Here is a 25,720-nt window from a genome sequence, read left to right as displayed (position 1 = left end):
GCCACAATATGGACCCTGACCAATGAAGTGTCCTAAGTTCTAATATTCTCTTACCAAGTTCATATCACTGGTACAAAAGGTGTATTCCAGTTTCAGCTTCTGGGCCCTGCACCAGCCTATGAGAATATTGTTACTTGCAATCATTTACTTGCACCCCCTAGTCTAGATTCACTCTTGCCATCTACTGTCAAGATAAGCAGATTACGTTTCTCAAAATTGGTTTCATCCTCAGCATTTAAAATTAAAGATTTTGCCTATTATCACCCTGAAGCCCACAATGTATTGGGAAAAATTCAACCTGAGCCTGCATTACCCTATTCCCTTGAACGTTTACAAGGTAAATGATTACTTTTCTTAAAAAGTTGAGGGACGGGAGACAACCGCATGACAAGCTACAAGAAAAAAAAGATACCAACCCATGATTTAATGCAACATTCTCTATTTGCAGCATGTATCCAATATAGGTTCACATGCTGTGCATAGACTATAAAGCAGCACCCTCACACCCAAAAAGTGAGTGAGGTAGAATTGAAAAATCAAATTGCAACACGGTCCTCAAACCACTGAGTCATCTTTGAACTTGAATAGCCACAAAATAGTTTATTATGAACATATGCCCAGAGAAGTGATGTATCCAATCAGTAAGGTGTGGAATAAAAAAAAAAAAATCAGGGTGGTCCCTTTCGCATAGGCAGAGTGCTGTCTAGGTGGCACCTAGTCATTCAGCACATACATGTCCAGTTTTGTAAGGAGTACAGTATCCATCTAAACTGCACATGGGGAAATCTCTGCAAATTTACGGTTATACTTGTGATCATAAAAAATACTGAGTTTCAATGAACTAGTTCTATTCTCCAACATGCCAACACTTGGAAGTTGGTCAAGTGCATTAATAGTAACTCCATATAAAGACAAGTAGAGCTCATTACCTGACATATTCAAGGCTTGAATATACTGTTAAGTAAAAGCTTTTAAACTAGAACTCAGAAGAAACAAAAACATGCAGCAGATGAAAGTACATTAGAAATAGAATGCTGGATTTAGGGGAAGAGGTGGACATTAACAGCTGCTTATTCGACAGGTTGATAAGGGAAATCGCCCGCAGCAAAATGTCATGAGTAAATAGTTATCTTCCTGAATCAAGAGTAAACTCTTTTCAGGGCTAGGAGAGACTCTGCAGAAGATGGAACTAAACAAATAACTTAGTTAAGAGTACCATCAGGAGGAAAAAGGATTTGAAGCGGCAAACGACGATAATTCTGCTATTAAATGTAAACATGGCAATTATGAAAACATCTATGCTTGCATTTGTTACTGAAGATTTACTGCAATAGACAGAATGGGAACAAAAAACCAGGGCAACAACAATACTTTTGGAGGTATATTTAAGGAAAATCTCATTTTCGTGCCGAGTGAGACAGTTGCTTCAGGAAGGTCCTGAGGCATATGAAAAACAAACAAATATCCTCTGTGTATATTTAATGGCAGGTTAGCTTTCCGTAATCCTGCATTAACTACAAACACTGAGCAACTGTTTTAGCCTTGACCCGAAGCTTATCTTTAAGAACTACACTGGCTCAGAATCAAATAACTGACTACAGAACAAAGCACTTTGACTTAAAGTCCCTAGAAGGAAATGATCCCATGTACGCCTGCATATAGCTTCCTCTCAAACCAGGACACAAACTCAGATGTAATAGCTCCTAAAATGAACACTCCCTAACACAGGATATGGCGCGAGAAAGGAGTGGAGGGATGGGCAAAGTGAGTTGAGACAGCTCATCGAACTCGCCAGCCAGACACTTCCACCCCAACTTTCTCTTGCCCCCCACCCCCCCACCCCCCATAAAAAGCAAAACACAGAAGACAAGATTGTTCAAACTAACCTATGACGAATACAATATCAGGTTCAAGCACCTCTTTTTTGGGAGCTGGCCCTCCTTTGCATAGGTCCTCTCAAGCTCCCAACATGACTCTTGAATAAGCTAAATGACTGATTTGTGTTCCGAAAGATTCCTGCACACAATGTGAAGCGGCATGAAGGACATTAGCAGGTAACAAAAGAAATAAAATAATGCCTTCACGTTAGCTTTAAAACATGGATATAGTTCACCTACATACCTCCTATTACGCCCTTGCTTCTTGGAGGGATATGACAATATCTCTATTATAGCAATTCCAAGACAAGCAGTCTGGTTGCCAGGCTAGCACCTGCTGCACCTTAAAGATGCAGAAAAGGCAACAGAATCCTTAATGGGGATGCCATGTGCATGAACGCAAGAACGACAGCTGCCAAGCCCATGTTGGAGTTATGAGGATAAGGAACACACTGAATAGGATCTACTTTGCTAAAGACTGACATTTGGTGCTCTCCACATAGGGGTATGAATTGACATACGTGTTACAATATAATGTAATATATATTATTATATAATCCGTGGAAACACCAAGTGAGGATGTAAAGAAATGGCTCCCTGTTGCAGTTACCCCCCACTTTTTGCCTGATACTGATGCTGGCTTGACTGAGAAGTGTGCTGGGACCTTGCTAACCAGGCCCCAGCACCAGTGTTCTTTCACCTAAAATGTACCATTGTTTGCACAATTGGCACAACCCTGGCACCTAGGTAAGTCCCTTGTAACTGGTACCCCTGGTACCAAGGGCCCTGATGCCAGGGAAGGTCTCTAAGGGCTGCAGCATGTCTTATGCCACCCTAGGGACCCCTCACTCAGCACAGACACACTGCTTGCCAGCTTGTGTGTGCTGATGGGGGAGAAAATGACTAAGTCGACATGGCACTCCCCTCAGGGTGCCATGCCAACCTCCCACTGCCTGTGGCATAGGTAAGTCACCCCTCTAGTAGGCCTTACAGCCCTAAGGCAGGGTGAACTATACCACAGGTGAGGGCATATGTGCATGAGCACTATGCCCCTACAGTGTCTAAGCAAAACCTTAGACATTGTAAGTGCAGGGTAGCCATAAGAGTATATGGGCTGGGAGTCTGTCAAAAACAAACTCCACAGCTCCATAATGGCTACACTGAATACTGGGAAGTTTAGTATCAAACTTCTCAGAATAATAAACCCACACTGATGCCAGTGTTGGATTTATTAAAAAATGCACACAGAGGGCATCTTAGAGATACCCCCTGTATTTTACCCAATTGTTCAGTGCAGGACTGACTGGTCTGTGCCAGCCTGCTGCTGAGAGACAAGTGTCTGACCTCATGCGGTGAGAGCCTTTGTGCTCTCTGAGGACAGAAACAAATCCTGCTCTGGGTGGAGGTGCTTCACACCTCCCCCCTGCAGGAACTGTAACACCTAGCAGTGAGCTTCAAAGGCTCAAGCTTCGTGTTACAATGCCCCAGGGCACTCCAGCTAGTGGAGATGCCCGCCCCCTGGACCCAGCCCCCACTTTTGGCGGCAAGTCCAGGAGAGATAATGAGAACAACAAGGAGGAGTCACTGGCCAGTCAGGACAGCCCCTAAGGTGTCCTGAGCTGAGGTGACTCTGACTTTTAGAAATCCTCCATCTTGTAGAAGGAGGATTCCCCCAATAGGGATAGGAATGTGACCCCCTCCCCTTGGGAGGAGGCACAAAGAGGGTGTACCCACCCTCAGGGCTAGTAGCCATTGGCTAACCCCCCAGACCTAAACACGCCCTTAAATTTTGTATTTAAGGGCTTCCCTGAACCTAAAACTTTAGATTCCTGAAACTACAAGAAGAAGACTGCTGAGCTGAAAAACCCCTGCAGAGGAAGAACAGAAGACACCAACTGCTTTGGCCCCAGACTTACCGGCCTGTCTCCTGCCTTCCAAAAGAAACCTGCTCCAGCGACGCTTTCCAAGGGACCAGTGACCTCTGAATCCTCTGAGGACTGCCCAGCTTCGAGAAAGACTAGAAACTCCCGAGGACAGCGGCACTGCTCCAAAAGAACTGCAACTTTGTTTCAAGTAGCAGATTTAAAGACCCCTGCAACTCCCCGCAAGAAGCGTGAGACTTGCAACACTGCACCCGGCGACCCAGACTCGACTGGTGGAGAAACAACGCTTCAGGGAGGACCCTCCGGCGACTCTACGACTGAGTAACCAAAGTTGTCCCCCCTGAGCCCCCACAGCGACGCCTGCAGAGGGAATCCCCAGGCTCCCCCTGACCGCGACTGTCTGAACTCCATTTCCCGACGGCTGGAAAAGACCCTGCACCCGCAGCCCCCAGCACCTAAAGGAACGGAACTTCTGTGCAGGAGTGACCCCCAGGAAGCCCTCTCCCTTGCCCAGGTGGTGGCTACCCCGAGGAGCCCCCCCCTTGCCTGCCTGAGACGCTGAAGAGATCCCTTGATCTCTCATTGAAAACTATTGGAAACCCGACGCGTGTTCGCACACTGCACCCGGCCGCCCCCGTGCTGCTGAGGGTGTACTTTCTGTGCTGACTTGTGTCCCCCCCAGTGCCCTACAAAACCCCCCTGGTCTGCCCTCCGAAGACGCGGGTACTTAACTGCTGGCAGACTGGAACCGGGGCACCCCCCTCTTTCCATTGAAGCCTATGTGTTTTGGGCACCTCTTTGACCTTTGCACCTGACCGGCCCTGAGCTGCTGGTGTGATAACTTTGGGGTTGCTCTGAACCCCCAACGGTGGGCTACCTTGGACCAAAAACTGAAACCTGTAAGTGACTTACTTACCTGTTAAAACTAACATTACTTTACCTCCCCCAGGAACTGTGAAAATTGCACTGTGTCCACTTTTAAAACAGCTTATTGTGTTTTATGTAAAAAGTATACATGCTAATGAAATGATTCAAAGTTCCTAGAGTACATACCTGCAATACCTTTCAAATGAGATATTACATGTAAAATTTGAACCTGTGGTTCTTAAAATAAACTAAGAAAAGATATTTTTCTATAACAAAACCTATTGGCTGGATTTGTCTCTGAGTGTGTGTTCCTCATTTATTGCCTGTGTGTACGTACAACAAATGCTTAACACTACTCCTTGGATAAGCCTACTGCTCGACCACACTACCACAAAATAGAGCATTAGTATTATCTCTTTTTGCCACTATCTTACCTTTAAGGGGAACCCTTGGACTCTGTGCATGCTATTCCTTACTTTGAAAAAGCACATACAGAGCCAACTTCCTACAGAGGACGACTGACCAATTTTGGTGAACAAATGCTAAGCATACTTTAAGGCCTCACACCAAACAATTAAAGTACGCAACTGTGGAACACTGCTCCAAGGTATAGGAGAAGCATTTAGGCATCCTGTTGATGAATCTTAATAAAAGGAAGATCCTCCTCTAACCATTTGACATGTCTCCTGCAGAGTTGGTCTGCAATGAAATTGCATTTCTGCAATAGGTTTTCATTTTTCAAATGGACTTTAACCTTGGTGACCTAAGGCCAACCACTCGTTGGGTGGTGATGCAGGGGCAGACTTTGCCCCTCTCAGCTTGTAGAGGTAAAACATTTCAGATGTAGATACATGTGCCTTGATGCCAAATGTCCTGTCACTATGGAAAGAGAGTGGGCACTCAGTGCAGACTTTGTTGAGACATTTTGTACAAATAAATTAATAGGTTTGTCAGCTTTCACACAGAGCAAGTGCTTGCAATATTTCAGATGAACCCAGCCATGCGCACCATTTTATCGTTTTCTGCAGAATTTGGTGCAGCTGCATTGAACTACGTGAAAGCTTTTATCCAAGTTTGGTATTTCCAGTGATGTGTGATTAATCTCCTACGTTTTCAAAGGACTGGTTATGGTCCGTGGTCATGAATGTATACTATCCTGGTCGCTAATGCATAAAAAAAAAATCATTAAAAAAAGAAGAAAAAGAAACACTCGAGGTAAAGGAGAGAACGACCACAATGTGTCCAAAAACCCCCAACTGCTCGGGTTATCACCCTCGTCCGTCATTCTTTTACCCACAATGCCACTTCAGATTACTCTGAGCCAAATGCACATCAGTCTTGGTCCTGCTCCAATAGGAAGAGTCTAGCCCGAACTGCCAAGCCACGTTTACTCTGAACACAAGCAACCCATGAAAGGAAAGCTACAGGGAAATTTCTCGTGGGTGGACATTTTGCAAGCATTCCTCTCATCACCTTTTGAGTGACTGACGCTACGCTGTAAGTGACCAAGGGTATATGACCAGATCTGGGTACCTTTGTCACTGTGCCATAGGAGCCAAGCGTGTACCGCATGGATTTGGCCTAAAGAGGCCAAACCTGGCCTAGGGTGGCTTGCTTCCTTTCTAGATGGGGGCCTCGCAGTTCGGGATGGACTGTTCCCATTAGCATAAGGGTCATCATTTATTTACACAAGGCGGGCTTATGTCTATAGTGGCACATGGTTATGAATATGGCAAAAGAACTGGTTGCACATGAAGTATTGGGGCGAGGGGGGCTCAAAGGATTCACTTGCGATAGTAAGGGCTGCTGAAACTAAAGTCAATAAATAGTGTTCTGTAGTAAGCTTAAAGCGGACCACAGCTGCTTGGTCAACTGACCTCACCACTGAGGAGACAGTATATTGCTACCTGAACGGAAAGACGCTGCTCAAAAGGTTTACCTCACTTCATTTCCTCCCACTCACATCTTTAGCTTCTCTTTCCACACACCAAACCCATCACTTCTTGCTACACCCCTCACTGTCTCCCAAATGCTTACTTAGTCACTGTCCTTTATAAACCCCACCCCCCCCCCCCCCCAAAAGAGCATTAACCGTTACATCTTTTGATATCTGGTCCCCCTCACTCTTCTCCATGCCCTTTGCTCTCATCTTTTCATTCAAATTTTTCCCTCTACTTTCTTTTATCATGTGCCCTCTCACATTATTTCCAATCCATAGTCTATTCTCTCCATCGTCTGATCCCTCCTAGCCCCTCCATCCGGACCTTTTTATTCTCCTCCACCAGCAGATTCCCAGATTTCACTGGGTCTGAGGTATAACTGAAGACAGTGAATAACCCTCATAGTCCAAAAATCAAGTACCGCCAAGGAGAGGTTTCATTGCGCGAGGACAACATGGAGAGCTGATCACAATTACAAGCAAACAACAAGAAGTTACCCACCTCAGTGTTATTATCCTTCAGAAATGAATCAACCACTGATATAGCTTCTTGGCACAAATCACACGGCATATTTTTCTGAAAAAAAGGACATTGTTTTGTAAGTAATTCAAAAGGATCCACACAACTTCCAAATTTAAAAATTGCAATCTGCATGGGTCACACAGTCTGGGTTTCAGCTTTAAAGTAATACACAGCTATTATCAAAAAAGGGGATTACCTGCAATGGATTTTTGAAATTCTCTCCTACGCCCAAAGTTGGTGCCTCCAGGAGGCACCTTTTTGAATGCCAACACTACTCCTAGATCCGTAGTTGGCCTCATTCCAGAAGTGTCCCATACTGTACAGGAGCACATTAACCAAATTTTAGATTATAGTAAAACTGGACTTCTAAATAAAATAACTAAGCTGAGTTTGACTCCTGTTCTTTGGGTGTAGTTTTTCCTGAGTTTACTGATCTCTAGAAGCAACAGCATGTTCGTAAATGCACCAACTTCTTCAACCTTGAAATCAAGATTTACAGATTAAACAAGAAGTGGTTTTACATGGCTTCCACTGTTTCGTCTACAATCTGCCATTAGTACGACCTCAGTCTGCAGAGCTACCTGTTCCAGATCCTCAAAGCAATCTGTAGAAATAGATAGGCAGTCTATTCCGTAGACACTTCCCCAATGAAGTAAAAAACAAACATCTGCACGTCAGACTGCTACCTAACAGTGTCAACACAGACGCCATTTCTATTCTTCAGACGTCACCTTTCCAGGACAAGGTACATTATTAGGAAATAAGTTCAAGGGAAGCAAATCAAGAGTACTATATCCAGAATGCATTAAATAGTTAACCTTAAGTCCATGACGGGGAAAAATGTGTGATGATCATCATATTGGACTTGACCAGAATCAGGTCACTCACTGTGGATGCCTACATTAGACAGCAAATGACCTGCTCTCGTCCTTCACCAGGTGGCAGTGATTACTATCAGCCTAGTACAATAGAAGGGGTGGAAGCTGCAAGAAATGGTGGGATTAGGAGACAAACTAAAATCTTCCTCAAGATCTATAAATACATTGGGGGGGGGGGGGTGCACAAATCAGCATAAAAACTGCCATAGTTTTGCTTACATCAAGTTGAATATAGGAGTGCCATTAACTCAAAATACCCAATGCAATCACAAAGGTTGTAAAGCCTACTTACCACAGTCGGTTTGTTCCATACATTCTGCTGACAGTGTTTTACAGCCCCACACTGTGAAGCTGTATGGACATTTTGACACCATATTTCTGGACCATTGACACATTGCTCCTTGCCCAGCAAGGGTATTGCAGCAGCTGAAATGAAGAGGAAATATGCTGTTCTTCAAAGTTGTAAATATTTACGAGTACCTTTAAAAAAACTTAATGAGATCTTTCAGGCCTTGTTAAACTCCCAAGAAGATGCCACACAGAATGAACTGGTATACAACGCAATTACTAACTTGCAGGTTGTAGGAAGTTGGCTCTGTATGTGCTATTTCAAAGTAAGGAATAGCATGCACAGAGTCCAAGGGTTCCCCTTAGAGGTAAAATAGTGGTAAAAAGAGATAATACTAATGCTCTATTTTGTGGTAGTGTGGTCGAGCAGTAGGCTTATCCAAGGAGTAGTGTTAAGCATTTGTTGTACATACACATAGACAATAAATGAGGTACACACACTCAGAGACAAATCCAGCCAATAGGTTTTTGTATAGAAAAATACCTTTTCTTAGTTTATTTTAAGAACCACAGGTTCAAATTCTACATGTAATATCTCATTCGAAAGGTATTGCAGGTAAGTACTTTAGGAACTTCAAATCATCAAAATTGCATGTATACTTTTCAAGTTATTCACAAATAGCTGTTTTAAAAGTGGACACTTAGTGCAATTTTCACAGTTCCTAGGGGAGGTAAGTTTTTGTTAGGTTAACCAGGTAAGTAAGACACTTACAGGGCTTAGTTCTTGGTCCAAGGTAGCCCACCGTTGGGGGTTCAGAGCAACCCCAAAGTCACCACACCAGCAGCTCAGGGCCGGTCAGGTGCAGAGTTCAAAGTGGTGCCCAGAACACATAGGCTAGAATGGAGAGAAGGGGGTGCCCCGGTTCCGGTCTGCTTGCAGGTAAGTACCCGCGTCTTCGGAGGGCAGACCAGGGGGGTTTTGTAGGGCACCGGGGGGGACACAAGCCCACACAGAAATTTCACCCTCAGCAGCGCGGGGGCGGCCGGGTGCAGTGTAGAAACAAGCGTCGGGTTTGTAATGGAAGTCAATGGGAGATCTCGGGATCTCTTCAGCGCTGCAGGCAGGCAAGGGGGGGGTTCCTCGGGGAAACCTCCACTTGGTCAAGGGAGAGGGACTCCTGGGGGTCACTCCTCCAGTGAAAGTCCGGTCCTTCAGGTCCTGGGGGCTGCGGGTGCAGGGTCTCTCCCAGGCGTCGGGACTTTAGGTTCAAAGAGTCGCGGTCAGGGGAAGCCTCGGGATTCCCTCTGCAGGCGGCGCTGTGGGGGCTCAGGGGGGACAGGTTTTGGTACTCACAGTATCAGAGTAGTCCTGGGGTCCCGCCTGAGGTGTCGGAACTCCACCAGCCGAGTCGGGGTCGCCGGGTACAGTGTTGCAAGTCTCACGCTTCTTGCGGGGAGCTTGCAGGGTTCTTTAAAGCTGCTGGAAACAAAGTTGCAGCTTTTCTTGGAGCAGGTCCGCTGTCCTCGGGAGTTTGTCTTTTCGAAGCAGGGGCAGTCCTCAGAGGATGTCGAGGTCGCTGGTCCCTTTGGAAGGCGTCGCTGGAGCAGGATCTTTGGAAGGCAGGAGACAGGCCGGTGAGTTTCTGGAGCCAAGGCAGTTGTCGTCTTCTGGTCTTCCTCTGCAGGGGTTTTCAGCTAGGCAGTCCTTCTTCTTGTAGTTGCAGGAATCTAATTTTCTAGGGTTCAGGGTAGCCCTTAAATACTAAATTTAAGGGCGTGTTTAGGTCTGGGGGGTTAGTAGCCAATGGCTACTAGCCCTGAGGGTGGGTACACCCTCTTTGTGCCTCCTCCCAAAGGGAGGGGGACACAATCCTAACCCTATTGGGGGAATCCTCCATCTGCAAGATGGAGGATTTCTAAAAGTTAGAGTCACCTCAGCTCAGGACACCTTAGGGGCTGTCCTGACTGGCCAGTGACTCCTCCTTGTTATTCTCATTATTTTCTCCGGCCTTGCCGCCAAAAGTGGGGCCTGGCCGGAGGGGGCGGGCAACTCCACTAGCTGGAGTGTCCTGCTGGGTTGGCACAAAGGAGGTGAGCCTTTGAGGCTCACCGCCAGGTGTGACAACTCCTGCCTGGGGGAGGTGTTAGCATCTCCACCCAGTGCAGGCTTTGTTACTGGCCTCAGAGTGACAAAGGCACTCTCCCCATGGGGCCAGCAACATGTCTCGGTTTGTGGCAGGCTGCTAGAACTAGTCAGCCTACACAGATAGTCGGTTAAGTTTCAGGGGGCACCTCTAAGGTGCCCTCTGTGGTGTATTTTACAATAAAATGTACACTGGCATCAGTGTGCATTTATTGTGCTGAGAAGTTTGATACCAAACTTCCCAGTTTTCAGTGTAGCCATTATGGTGCTGTGGAGTTCGTGTTTGACAGACTCCCAGACCATATACTCTTATGGCTACCCTGCACTTACAATGTCTAAGGTTTTGTTTAGACACTGTAGGGGTACCATGCTCATGCACTGGTACCCTCACCTATGGTATAGTGCACCCTGCCTTAGGGCTGTAAGGCCTGCTAGAGGGGTGTCTTACCTATACTGCATAGGCAGTGAGAGGCTGGCATGGCACCCTGAGGGGAGTGCCATGTCGACTTACTCGTTTTGTCCTCACCAGCACACACAAGCTGGCAAGCAGGGTGTCTGTGCTGAGTGAGAGGTCTCCAGGGTGGCATAAGACATGCTGCAGCCCTTAGAGACCTTCCTTGGCATCAGGGCCCTTGGTACTAGAAGTACCAGTTACAAGGGACTTATCTGGATGCCAGGGTCTGCCAATTGTGGATACAAAAGTACAGGTTAGGGAAAGAACACTGGTGCTGGGGCCTGGTTAGCAGGCCTCAGCACACTTTCAATTGTAAACATAGCATCAGCAAAGGCAAAAAGTCAGGGGGCAACCATGCCAAGGAGGCATTTCCTTACACAGGTGTTCACATGTTTGGGCTGAAATTAATTGCCAGCTCAAATGCCAATTCTGTATCGTTTTCAACTCTGATGGTGTTAATATCTTGCAACTTTATTGAACAGAATTCATAGCATAGACAATCAAGATACTCTCCTCTTACCTAAGATAGCAATTAACTTCTCTGCTCCATTACCACTAAAGGGTTAACTGAGAAAAGTGCACTGCTTCCATCGTCCCTCTTATGCAGAGAGCAGTAGCTCACCAAATCAATGTTTCATAATGTTCTTAGGCGGCAGCAGCAGCCGCAGTCTAGCCTAGCCTGGCCTAGGGCTAAGCTGTGTGGTGGCAGTGAACTATTCCTTCATCATACTGAATGACCCACTGCACATAGTACAGGATCATTTCAATAGCCCCTCCAGCCCAATTCCTCATTAAGGATAGATTTCCCTCTTTACCCAGTAAAATACCCAGAATGGTACCTTTGCAACGCACCAAACCCCAATTCGCCCCATCTGCCCCAGGCCACCCAACTGGACCCTTTTCCAAAAATGTAATTCATCTTCCGCAATCCCTCATATCGCCTCCAAAAGGCCAGAAGGGCTACCAACACTACCCACTTTCACGAATGGTATCCCTCTGCTGTGGAGTAGATCCAGGTTGGCAACATCCACCCTTAGGCTTAACAAAGGACTATAAACCCAAAGATAGTGGATTGAATAGGGGATACGTCTAAGACAATATCTTACCTCTTCACAGAGAGATACCCCTTCTCTTCTATCCTGTAACAGGACGCCTTTCTCTGTGCCACCATTTACAGTTTTCAACTATCAATGCTCAGAAGAATATTTTCATCTTCCCCTCTTTATGTGGTCCTGGCTACAATCAACTCACCTACAGATATTTCACAATATATATCTCCTCACTAGTACCACAAGGGTTTCCAGGCACAGGTCCTCAGGCTCACAGACAAAATAGAATTTACTGGGAAAGGTTAGGTTTTAGGATTTGTATTTATATAAAAAGAAACAAAAATAAAACGCAATTTACAGTGAGTTATGCCTTTGTGTCTCTTGAAGTTGTTTGCTGCTTGCAGTTCAATTAATCTCCTTGTGTGGTGCCCCACCTCGCTGCTGCTTGTTTTCTGTTGTGTCCGCATGTAGTTTCAAAATGTCAACTTTTCTCGTTCACCTGAAGTTCAGCATTCTTTGTTTGCAAAGCACGCCAGTCGCTGCTTGCAGTTCACTTACTACCCCTGTGCCCCCAACCCAGTTGCTGCTTGTTTTCTTTTGCGTCTGTTTAGAAATGTCAGCTTTTCTCCTTCACCCGGAGTTCAGCAACGATTGCAGTAGCGCTAATACATTTACCATCATTTTGCAGGGGTGTGGACATTAACAAATCCCCTTGTCCAAGGACAGAAATCTGCATGCCTTTTAAAGAAATCCACTTGTTCCACCTGCTGTGTAAATCGATTATATGGGCCTGTACACAAACATTAGAAGAATTTTATTTACTCTTGATAAAACTGACCAAAATGTTTCTCAACAATGCAAGGGAAATATAATGTTGTACAGGAAAAGTGGCATTACTGTTATTCACCCAACAAAAAGAGGGACAACATTAAAAACTGCTGAACATTTAACTTCAGGTGCTTAACTTTGGCCACCCCATAAAGCAAGGTGAAGCTCCTTTGCATGGGAAAGATGCAGGAGGAATTATTATACAGAGAACAACTGTTAATCAGTTATGACAGGGTGTCTTATAGCTACTCACATGCTGTTGCGCTACTAAAATGAAAAGGAAAAAGGGAGAGCAAAAAATCCAAGGAAAGTTTCCAAACTGAGTATCCAGTAGTCTCGTGTGCGAGCACTTAAGATGACTTTTAAATAAGCTACGCTTCTACAATGGATGTAAATGATTTTAACTGAAGCACAAAATTAAGTTTTTTTTTTTTTTTTTTTTTTTTTCTTCAGATGAAGATTAGAAATCATATTCTAGGCAAAAACTATTTTCACTTTCTTTAAATACTACCTTACCACCACCAACATTCTTCAATATATACCTTTGGACGGTCAACTGTTATGGCTGTGCTGTTAGTCTTAAATCAAGTTCACCGTTCAATCTGTGGCAATGTATGGTTGCTCTGACTAGGTCTGCATTTTCTTTGGTGATCCTTTCAAAGAGCAGAGGAGATTTCCTACAAACTGCATGTCTAGTCTGGTGACACCATCTTTCTAAAGAACATGGTATTGCTTGATCTGAGCCTTCTCAAGTTCAATCCATTTAACTTGCGAATGAGGCAGCTAAGATTAGTGCATTCGCAATAGCCAGCTACACAACTTATGCTTTTTTCTTTTTTTTACTATTTCAAGCAAATTACTAGATTTTTTCTTGCAATGGATTTGGCTATCCTTCATCTAACAGCGGTGGCTTTCTTCTAGATCAGTCAAGGGCTTTTGATACTGTCAACAATGCCACTGTTAGACATGATCTCCAAAAGATAACAAGCAGAGGCGCTTCTTTCCAGTGGGTGCAAATGCTTTCTGTACATTTTTATCCACTATCCACGTTCCTTGAGCTGTGGTGTTGCTTGGTCTTCTGCTCCGTCACCAATTCTGTTTATCACCTATATTGAGCTCTAATGTACCCATCCAGTGTCATGGTTTCTATTTTCACCTTTATGGTGGGACCCTTAGCAGCCCTTTTTAAACAATTTATGATGAAGCTTGGTGTCGGCTAGGTAGACACTGGCCGAGGTTGAATCCCTTTAGTATACCAGATGTAATGATGGTTGGTACTAGTGTGGGCCTTTGGGGTGCAAAACGTGGCCAAAACCTATTTATTTAATCTAAAGATGTTAGCAGTATTCTGTGGTGTCCGCATTTTGAGGGCAGGCATTCTGCAGTTATGGCTGTCAATGGCTTCTGGAGGGGTTACAGTAATGGACTTCATCTTGGACTGAAAATAAAGCTTGTTTTTGGGTGGTACAGAACTCTGCAGCTCAAACTGGTAGATGCTCATAAATTTGCACTACCAAAGGAGACTGCACAAACCTGATTTGTTTGCATTTGTATTTATTTCATTGTACTGCAGAACGTGCATAGATCTTCTGGAAAACAGATTGTACAGGCAGTCTTGTACTCAACTGTCAGTGCTGAATTGAAGAGGGATCTAGCAGGGTCTTGGTTTCAGCAACTATTACAGAGCTGCATCAGGGATCCGCCTGGCCTCCGCAAAATACACAAAATGTATCCTGTTGTAATTAGCCAACACCGGGACTCTATTCAGCAACACCTGTACGTTGTCCGCTTTCTCTTTGTAGCAGCAACATACAGGCAGCAAGGGGGATTTCCTATTAATTCCAGCTGAGACTAAAACAAGGGTCAGTATTAAAACACCCGTTTTCTCTGCGAATAATCCTCGATGGGAGCTATCTGAAGCCTAACCCCTAAATGCTAATGTAATGGGCGGGAAACAGGCACACAGCTTATCACTTCACAAGTACTTAAAAAACTACAACGTGTGGGCAAACTTTTGACTTTGTTCCGTCCCTGTAAGATATTCATGCACTGTAAACGTCAGATGTAGTGGTTTGTAGGAGTACTTACAAAAAGAAATGAAACAGTACTTACAATTATTTTTATTTAAATCTGATAGTGGTATTAATCCCAATGTAGGGTATCAGCGCTTTACATCACACACCCCTTACACATGGGCAATAATCATACTAGTGAGTAAATCAATATACATACCCTCATTGTCTTATGTAACTTTGTAAATATGAATGTATGATGTTACATAAGAAAATAAGTTTCAAGGTTTAGGGGTCACACATGGTCTTCACTGGTAGGAGTTTTATGTAAAGAGTGCATTGCCGAGAGAACCACAAAGTCAGGATTTAAACTAACACAGTGATTGGTTTTTTTTTCCCTTGCTAATATACTTCACTACTACCCAATTTTAGCAGCTTTATAACAGTAAAATATTGAGAAAAAAACGAATGTTCTAAATCCAGACCTTGCAGGCAGGCCCCTGACGTCGGTTCATAGCGCACTGTGCTATATTAGAAAGACTGTTAATGAACAGCACATAAAATGATCTGCATCAACAGCAGTAACCCATTTACCTATGTACATGAAATAAGCGTAATTTGCATGTTACACAATGTGTTTTTGGCACATATTAACCCTCTGTGCTACTTTATGTGCCAAAGGTGTGACGAGACAAAACACCGATTTCTGCATCAAGTGCACTTATCAGATTGTTGTCTTGCCATTATTATTATTCCTTAAGATTTATTAGGTACACGCAGCTCTCTGCAACAGGTGCCTTAACCCTGTAAGATATTACAAAACACAGCCTTTACAATCACTTTAACCAGAACAGATGTACATGGCACGTTTCTCCTTGTTGCCAGTTTCTTTGTGGCTGAGTTCTTAAAATATATATATGTTGACTGAGACCGCTTTTCATGGCTTCATCCCCTTTCTGTTGCATTATTATAAATACCTGCCAGACTGACACAATCTGAAGATGTAAACATTACTCCGCATATTTATGGCTGGAAGGCATACTATCCGCAGGTCTACCTTTTAGCAAACAACCTCATTGATAGTAAATGTTCGTGCCTGGACAGTTGGATGGCACAAGGCAGGTGATATGACTGACCAGCTGAGAGGGAGGAATGGCCTGCTAAAATGTTATAGTACTTCATAACCCATTTAAGTGTATGAAGCGCTGTATTTTTGTATGAAGTATTATATTATTAATTTAAATAAATGCAACTATATAAAAAGAAACTTGTGAAATACTGAAGTTTCAACTTCCACACAACTTTGTTGTAAGCTATAGAAATGGCCCGTGCATTAAATAAAGAACTTAATTCAGCAAGCTACACTGAAAGCCTTGACACCATAGCCTGATATTTTTAAAGTTTTCTTCTGGTTTAGTTTGCCTGCACTTTACAGATGACTTAACCAAACAATTAGGTAAAGAATGTCTCAACTCAAAGTAAAATGCTTTTAAACATTTATTACCTTGTTTACAATGTCTCCTTTCCAATCACCTCGTGAAAAAATTTAAGCTTCTTAGAAAGATTGCTGCATAGTGATAATCTGGCAGATCATTAAACGCTCCATAGCTCTGTCCGTGTTTATTTCCTACTTGTCCTTCAGACAAAATTGAAATTACATCTTCTAGCTGTCCAAAGATATCAATTTGTCTCGGACATAGGGAACTGCCCACCCACGATTATGTATCCGTTGTGCTTTTCAACATAGTTTTTTTTTTTGTCTTGTTTTATAAAATAACAATTTTAAAAAATCGGCACATATCTGTATTGGTTTCCTCCACCCCCAGGCATGGGGAAAGTCGAAGCAGAGACTCAAACCCTGGGCCCCAAGTCCAAAGTCAGCAGCTCTAGATATTACCCTATTTTTGCAGTTTTTATATATCGCAATCAAGAACTGGTACATGAATACCAGCTACATCTCGCAAGGTTAGATTTTTATTTATTTTTTCCCCAAAAATAGGCACAGAAACATTAAGCTATTTGCCCTGAATCACCTAGCGTTATTTAGCTCACACGGAGACTCAATCCAGTTTCCCTAATTCAACAGTCGGCAGCTCTGGGAGTTATGCTACACCCCCTCATATTAATGCGAATACATTGATGATGGTGACTGTTTCACGTCAACACCAAAGGTGTGGAGTCAGGAACAACTCCCAGCTCATCACACCCACCAACCACGCTCATTGTCACCCTCTTGTGGAACCAGAAAAGCTGAAGTGCGCGATCAGGAGTCTGTATTGAATTTGTCTGTGCTACGGTCTGGAAGCGAGTTTCAATATAAAGGATCAAAGAACCAGCATACATCATTTTGAAATACTGAAAAAAAAGTCTTGCTTGGAATGTAAATTTATATTAATAAATGAAACTGGAATGTGTTATAATAAACTACTAAAACAATGTACAAACTGGTATCGCACAGTTTTGGTGTATGTGGAGTGAGCACCATTTTTTAAAAATTGCAATTTCTCCCTACCCGGGCAATGTACTCTACAAGCAGGTCTACCTATTTAATTTCTACTTCCATTTCCTGCTGCGCAGCCTACCCATCACCCATAAACCCTTCGTGAACTACAACTCCCATTAGCCCCCGTCTGCGTGCACAGCAAACAGACTGAACTGATAGAAACGACTGGATGAAATCTGATCAGGAAGCAGGAGTCCTCTCCTCTCGTGAGCCCATGCACAAGCCCTCAGTGGCACTGGGATCAGTTTTTTTTGGGAAATCACGCAGGCACTGCACACTTTATGAAGAGTTCTCTGGCTGAGGTACTTCTGCCAGGAGCGTAGGTGGCAGGCATAGGTATGTTTACGATGTGTGACATGTGCAGGCCTCATGAGTGATACCTGAACGAACGTATCCCTAGCTGTGTTTTTTTTTTTTTTTTTAATAATAAATAGAAAAAAAATTTAAAAAAGGGGAAAAAAAGAGTTCTCTTTATAATCAAACCAACCACTAGCGGAATGTAATGAAAAGGTGAATAACTGGTAAAGTTACTCACGCTTAACATGAGAAAACAGGCAAATCTATATTTCTGAATGTGTTTCACGTTGGGTCGCAGCCTATTTTCTTCTTGGTGGACTGTGCACAGTCTTTCGGATTAACACTTACAGAAACATATCTTAACATCAGCATGGATACTATGCTAGCATACACATTGGGACAGAGAAGATAGCAGCCCTCACTAGCACATCCGAGATTCTTGTCTACTGGAGCTGGTCAGCTTTCTCCTCATCTTTGCTTCGGCTTGTGTATCCCGAGAGGTATGCAATTGAAGGTTTGGCACTCGTGTTGAAGATAATCAACAAGCAATACGTACAAATGATGACAAAACACAATAGACATCCTGTGCCTACATCGTACTGCCACGAAGTCAAGAATGACGTGTGATTGAGCTTGTAAATCGGGCCATCTCCATCCTGTGAATTTCACCATTTGCCTACTGCCCAATCAAGGGCAGTCGCTGAAAGACAGACATCCATAACACTTGGCTAAAAGACACTGACAATGCCAATAGCTCTCGTACTGCCACACAGCCGAGACCTATTGACTTTGCCAATTCTTGTTGGACTGATGGTGTTGGTTTTCCGACTCAGGGCCAGCTAGCAAGACTCCGTGTCAGGCTTTTAACCCTGTACAAATTACATGCTGAAATGGCTATATCAAATGGGCAAGGACTGACTTATGAAGTCCCTAGTATATGGCACCCAAGGGATGTAAGGCAGTGTGTCCACTCAGGGCTGCAGCACTGTTTGTACCAACCTGTATGTGACAAAGTACAAAACGGTTCCCAGCCTGCCACGGCAGACTGTAAGGACAGTGTTTACACTGCCAGCTTGACTTTGCCATTCAAACTAATAGCAAAGCCAAACCTTCACGTCACAATAAATGTAGGTCTCTCCTAAGGAAGGTCTATAGAGCCCTAAGGAACCGAGCTTTTAAGTAGGACATAGTTTTTATGTGTCTTAACAGCAAGACTTCCAAATTGTTGTTTTGCTCTGGATAAGTAAGTATCCCATTGGCTAATGCAGGGCTACCGGTTGGTATCCAAGACTAGCTTACTGTAGAATTTGACTACTACACTAGGTCATCGAAGATATCAAATTAATAGTGGCTTTAAATCCAACCTGATGCCCAGGTTGGATTTAATATTAAATGTTAGCAACTTTTAGGAAGTTGGCACTCTGTACTCCAGAGGCCACATGACTACTCTGGCACGCGCACACAGTTTTCTGCCAGCTTGTGGAGACATCTGAATTACTCCAAACCTCAGGAACAAAGGCAGGTGACGCACAGTGAAGTGTTACCTCCTCTCCCAGGATGGCCACTCAGGGCGTTAGCCCAAAAGACAACTTTCAAAGGGGAAGCCACCTTTGTGATGGGGGAAAAGCAATAACATCCTTGAGCAGGAAGCATTTTGTTCCTGCAGACAAAGTGAAGACAAGAGGAGTGAAAGAAAATCCATCCCCAAACTGTTTTTTCTGTGGGTGTGTTGCCCTCGGATTACACCCTAGAGGTGTGGCTACCAACCTCCTGGCGACTGAAGAAGGGCTGTGCTATCTTGAAAGGGGCAAGACTGTTGAACTTGGGATTATCAGGCGCCACACATCACAGGAAACAAGTCACTCGGAAAAAGGGAACCCAGTAGTCTATTGGCTAGTAACCATGTGGTCACCTCGGAGCTCTTTCCTGGGATAAATATGCACTGTGCCCCTCAGATCACATTGGATTTGGAGAAAGGACCGAAGAAGGACTGCCAAGCTGCTCTTTGAATCACACAAAAAGAGGTTACACCCTCGGAAGGACTGCACCTGCTGCACTTTCGGCTACTGAATTTTGGAATGTGTCTGTAGCTACTGGCTAGGGGAAAAGCGGATTTCCAGCCCTAGATCAAAGCAGTGACTACAAGGATAAGTTGGCTGATCCTCTGGAACCATCTCCAAGGATGGAAGAGCTGAAGAAGCCCAAAAAGGATGCGCTGGCCGCTACCAGTCACTGAGCACCAAAAGAAAAAAAAAAAAAAATAGCCAAAAGTTACACCCGAGTCTGCTCAACCCAGGAGTGCTGCCCAAGTCAAGATTTGTTGCACCCAAGGGACACTAGCCCCCACATAAGGATTTTGCCCCAAACGTGGTTCAAGGAAACCAGCAGCCCATCGTCAGCTGGTCCGCTACTCCATCAGGACTGCTCCATTGAGGTCTTTCAGGGATGTGGAATTCCTATTGCCCGGGACATATTGTTCGGGGTCAAGGGCAACAAGTTTCCATGTTTATTTTGTCCTTGGGACAAGTAGGCCAAACCCCCAGCAGCACAAACCCTTTGGCAGCCAGTTTACAAAGAAGGGAACTGTCTGTAGTTCAGGTAATGTGTGTGTATATATGTTAATGCTGTTCAAACTTGTATTTATGGTTCATTAATTAAAAGCCTTCAATATTAGGGAGAGCGCTGTACATAAACGTTTCAAGGCCACACTGCACTACTGGCAGTGGTTCTAGTATTAAAGAAAAAAAAGTGTATGTACATTTGAAAAGTTTAACAACTTGAGGCTATGTATAATGCTCCCGGAATGCTCTTTGATTAGATGCAAATGTTTACCGAAGCTTTGCTTTCAAAATAAAATGTTCAGAAAAAAATGCAAGTAGGAAACAAAAACGTTTCACTACTATGAAATTTTAGGTGCTATTTCTTTGACGTGTCAGTTAGAAAAATGTGTTGCTGCATGCTAGCATTTCCAAAACATATTTCTAACGGAAAATCAGCATTACCATTTTAAACAAGGATTATGGGAAGCATGAAAATAAACAAGCACTGGCAAAGCCAACCAATCTGACATCTGAGTCTTTTGGATTCATCAATGCGTGTTTTTTTTATATGGCTTTTGAAACACTTGTGGTTCTTAAATATGCCCCTATTTCTTGCGTCCTTTGCCGCCCCATACTGCCACCATGTGTGCACCTTATTTAAAATACAGCACACCATGGCACAGGGTAGGGGGCAACAGCGTCATTTATGACGCTATTGACATACTCTGCAGTAGTAGCGCCAAAACTTTGGCGCTTCTCATGCAGAGTACATCGGGCCCATTATAAATAATGGTATGCCCCCACTTAATGCCTGCTCTTAGCAGGGGTTAAAAGTGCCGAAAAAAAGGTGCAAGAAAATCTCTTCGATTTCCTTGTGCCATTCCCCCCCCCACCTTGCATACATTATGCCTGGCACAGACATAATGTGGTGCAAGGGTTTACAAAGTGGCGCAACGCATACATTTCGCCACTTTGCAAATATGGTGCTGGGATTTTGGCCATCTAAAGAAACAATAGCATCGAATAAATGATGCTAATGTGTCGGTAGATGATGCTAGGGGCTTTTAAATATGCCCCTTTAATGCTGTGGGAGCTGCCAGGCCCTTACCACTGTAGCAAACACTGGCAAAAAGAAAAAAAAAACGTTTTTGGCTGGTCCAAAAAGCACACTGCCACCAGTGGCGTAACAAAGGCCCTTCAGCACGGCACCAGACCTGAGCGAGTCAGGGGGTGGGGTGCTCTATGTTCTTTGCAAGGGGGCCCCCTCCAGTTTCGTTATGCCACTGATTGCCACAGTAGTTCCTGGCACTGAACAAAATTACTTTGTGTGTCAAAATGCTCTTTGTGGAAGAGCAGAATGTTATCACTCACAGTAAAGCCAGCCAACAGAGAGAAATAGAAGGTCAATATAAACAAAATGTATTTCTTAACACCAGACCTAGTTAGGGACCAGGAAATTGTACTCACAGAAAACAGCTTTGAACTGCATTTTAGCACAAGCAAATATGCATGTGTAGATTTGCTCATGTGAATATCTATTGAGCATTTACAAGTTCACTTTCCCTTCAACCACTTTTTGCCCCCAACCGTAGAAGAACTACTTCTGCTAATGTCAGGAGTACATATCCAACCTTTCATTATGGGAAAAGATTAGTGAAGAGCTTGTGAAAATCCTTTAACAGAAAAAAAAAAAACAGCAAGTATGTAGGTTTGCAGACTCAAAGGGATTCGAGCCTTGGAACTACTGCTTACTGCTTCCTCCAGCCCCAGTATGTAGATCTGTGAAAAGGTGGCAAAATAAGGAAACTGCAGTAGTAGGGATCGAAATTTCAAGTATTCAAGCCCTACTATAATAGTTGCCCTGGAATAATCAGAGATGCTATTATCAGAGCTCTTACGTAATGAGATTGCTGCCATAGTTTGTCGCCGCACTACATGGCACCAAAAGGACAAGTAGATTTTTTTTTTTTTTTACAGGACAAGTAGAGTTAAGAAGCAAACTGTCCCAAGGACAAGTAGATATTTTATTAAATTCCACACCCCTAATCTATGGTTGTCGTCCTGTAAAGTTCGGAACTTCCTTTAAATACACTCTGGTGGGCAGGTAACTGTCCAGAGCGCCAACTCTGGACCCCTATACCTCTGGCCGTTCGGAACTGGTCTCCCAACCTGGACCGAAGTAGTCAAACTGTTTAAAACTTTTGAAAAGTTTTTCAACTTTTTGTTGACCCCGTCTTGTTTGCGGTAGCATTTAAAAGTAATAGTCTTTTCTAAAGTCTGTATCTCTGGAAGAGCCAATGGATTTTGCTCATCAAGGTCTCTAAACATTTATAAAAATATAATGTATGTTCATAAATTGGTGTCTAATTTTCCTTTGTGTTGTGTGACTTTATTCTGTTTGGTGCTATTAAATACTTTACACTAAAGGGCCATATGTACGAAAGCTTTTTCCCATAGACACAGAATGGGTAAAATCCTTTCGTACATCTGGCCCTAAGTTCCTTGGCCAAACCTTACTGCTTGAAGCCACAGCTACCCAGGGTTGAGCTTAAGGTTAAGTAAATGAGCCTGACTGGACCCAAGATGTTGTTTGTAAGAGTACTGCACAATAAGGACCAACAGCCATATCATATAGTGCACCCAAATACTCACACGTAGTACTGCTACAGACATTGTGGGCCTATGTGAAAGGGTCCCTTAGTTAGGTAGAGTCAAGTTATGCAATACCTGAAGGAAGGCTAGATAAAATAGCTTATGTTGGTTTATTTCTGCATAGGAAGCCAAGCTGCATGTTAATAGGATAGATGCTATTGTTTAGCTAGACTGAAGATCCAAGTACTGCATTTTGGGGTAACTGCTGCCTAGAGAGTGGGTTTGGTAAACCAGAATAAAGGGTGGTATCATACTTAAGATTGGAATGTACTGCTGTGCCTTTGACTAGGTCGTAGTTTTCTGGGTAACAGGAGAAATGTGTTGCTATTTCAGAAATTGACAATTATTAACTACATTTCAACTGCAAGGGATTATGGCCATGTTATCAACCACAGTAAAGCCTGCATTTTAACCAATACAGTTGCAGGGTGGTAGAAATGGGGTCTTTGGTTGGCAGTCAGGTTACCCCCTGTCCAAGCAAGGACCCACACTAGGTCAGGATAAAGGAGACTCACCCTCAATTAACCCTCGCTCACCCCCTTGGTAGCTTGGCACGAGCAGATAGGCTTAACTTCAGAAGCAATGTGTAAAGTATTTGTACCAACACACACAGTAACCCAGTGAAAAAAAACTACAAGATGACAACACAGGTTTAGAAAAATAGATACCTAAACAAAACAAGACCAAAATGATAAAAATCTTACATAAGTCAAGTTATGATTCTTAAAAAGAATAAGTATTTATCCTTAGAAAACAGTGAGAATGCTGTTCCTGCACAAAGTATCTGGGTGGTGTCAAAATAAAGCCGCACAGGCGAGCGTACGTCAGAAAAGGCCAGAGATGGGTCGATTTCTCACTGGCAAGCGAGAATGTGCATCGTTCCTCTTCCAGTCGGGTAAGCGTGCGTCGTTTCTTATCTCCCACACGAGAGCGATGTCTCAATCCAGACAGGCACCTCGCGTCTGAGCAGGCTTTGCATTGATTTACCGTGCCCAGCGATGTTGCGTAGAAATCCGGTCGCACGGTTTCAAGAAGCCGCGTTGCATAGGGGCTGGCATCATTAACAGCAGCCGCTGTGGGTGTTGCATGGCGTTTCTCCAGCCACACTGCATCGATTTCTCAACTGTGACGCAGGTGGAGCGTCTATTTTAGCTGCGAGGCCAGCATTGCGTCGTTTAGCAGCCACGAAGCTGGTGGTGCATCAAAAGTTTCCCTGCATGGCTGTGTTTGATGGATTTCCGTCCTTTTCCACCAGCTTCCCCTTTCTACGGCCCAGAGACAAGTTAGGGCACTACTTTGCAGGCAGGACCCTCAGCAGAAAGCCCAGGTGCTGGCAGAGAGAGGTCTTGATGTCCCTGAGACTTCAATAACAGGAGGCAAGCTCGGTTCAAGCCCTTGGAGATTCTTCACCAGTGGGAAGTCACACAAAAGTCAGTCTTTGTCTCCTCTCAGGGAGAAGCAGCTACTGCAGGCCAACCCAACAAGGAACAGTCACAGGCAAAGGTGCAGTAGTTCTAGTCCTCCTCCTCCTAGTCCTCCTCCTCCTCCTAGTCCTCCTCCTCCTCCTCCTCCTCCTCCTCCTCCTAGTCCTCCTCCTCCTAGTCCTCCTCCCCCCCCCCCCCCCCAGACGGAATCGGATTTTCAGGGGTTTTGGGTGCTCTTATACACCTTTCTGCCTTTGAAGAAGGGTTACTTCAAAGAGAAGTCTGATGTTTTCAAGATCCTGCCTTGCCAAGGCCAGGCCCCAGACACACACCAGGGGGTTGGAGACTGCATTATGTGAGGGCAGGCACAGCCCTTTCAGGTGTAGGTGACCACTCCTCGCTCAGCCCAGAAGGCCCATTAGGATATGCAGGCTACACCCCAGCTCCCTTTGTGTCACTGGCTAGAGGAGAGGTGCTAACAGCCCAACTGTCAAACTGACCCAGACAGGAAATCCACAAACAAGCAAAGTCACAGAATGGGTTTAGCAAGAAAATGCCTACTTTCTAAAACTGCCATTTTCAAACTAACAATCTAAAAACCAACTTTACTAAAAGATCTATTTCTAAATTGTGAGTTCGGAGACCCCAAACTCCACATCTATTTTCTCCCAAAGGAAATCTGCGCTTTATTCACATTTAAAGGCAGCCCCTGTGTTAACCTATGAGAGAGACAGGCAAATTTGGCAGTATTTCACTGTCAGGAAATGTAAAACACATAAGCACCTGTCCAACCTTTAACATACACTGCACCCTGCCCATGGGACTACCTAGGGCCTACCTTAGCTTTACCTTACATGTATAAAAAGGGAAGGTTTAGGCCTGGCAAGTGGGTACACTTGTCAAGTCAAATTGGCTGTTTAAAACTGCACTCACAGACACTGCAGTGGCAGGTCTGAACCATGTTTACAGGGGTACTAATATGGGTGGCACACCCAGTGCTGCAGGCCCACTAGTAGCATTTGATTTACAAGCCCTGGGTACTGCTAGTGCACCTTACTGGGGATTTACTAGTAAATCAAATATGCCAATCATGGATAAGTCAGTCAATGTACACATATAAGTCATACAAGGAACACTTACACTTTAGCACTGGTCAGCAGTGGTTAAGTGTCCAAAGCTAACAAAAACAGCAAAAACAGAGTCTAGCACACAGAAGCAGCCTGGGAAGTAGAGGAAAAAAGTTAGGGGAAACCATGTCAATGATGCCAAGTCTAACATAGGGCAACAATGTTGGACATGTGGCCCAACTTTAACAGCATTAAGATTGTGTCAATCTACTTAATAGTAGCTAAAAGTTAGCCACTGGTTCATGAAATGCTGACATGCACTTCTGTAGTTTTTAGCAGTTAAATTAAAGATTACTTTAAGATAAACCTGCAGACAGATTGTGTGTGTATGTTTGATTCGCTACATTCAATTTGCCAGGTAAATTTAATAAAGGGCGAGGAACTTGTTAAAGAATACTCATCGCAGAAGAGTGCCCAGGCACTCCACGTGGTAAGT

At 44.0% G+C, this 25,720-nt stretch overlaps 1 protein-coding gene across 1 annotated transcript in view; it reads right to left on the bottom strand.

The window, feature by feature from the left end:
* Nucleotides 1-25,720, bottom strand: part of PSAP (prosaposin) — a 278,471-nt gene that overhangs the window by 243,199 nt on the left and 9,552 nt on the right. Inside the window, exons 2-3 of the mRNA XM_069240560.1 lie at nt 8,260-8,393; nt 7,069-7,143 (exon numbers count right to left, since the gene is read on the bottom strand). Coding sequence (XP_069096661.1) covers nt 7,069-7,143; nt 8,260-8,393 — 209 coding nt within the window. The remainder of the gene's footprint in view (nt 1-7,068; nt 7,144-8,259; nt 8,394-25,720) is intronic.

Source organism: Pleurodeles waltl, chromosome 6, assembly GCF_031143425.1.
Source record: "Pleurodeles waltl isolate 20211129_DDA chromosome 6, aPleWal1.hap1.20221129, whole genome shotgun sequence".
NCBI classification, from domain to species: domain Eukaryota; kingdom Metazoa; phylum Chordata; class Amphibia; order Caudata; family Salamandridae; genus Pleurodeles; species Pleurodeles waltl.
The sequence above is the reverse complement of the archived record's forward strand: the minus strand, read 5'-3'. Positions and strand labels throughout refer to the sequence as shown.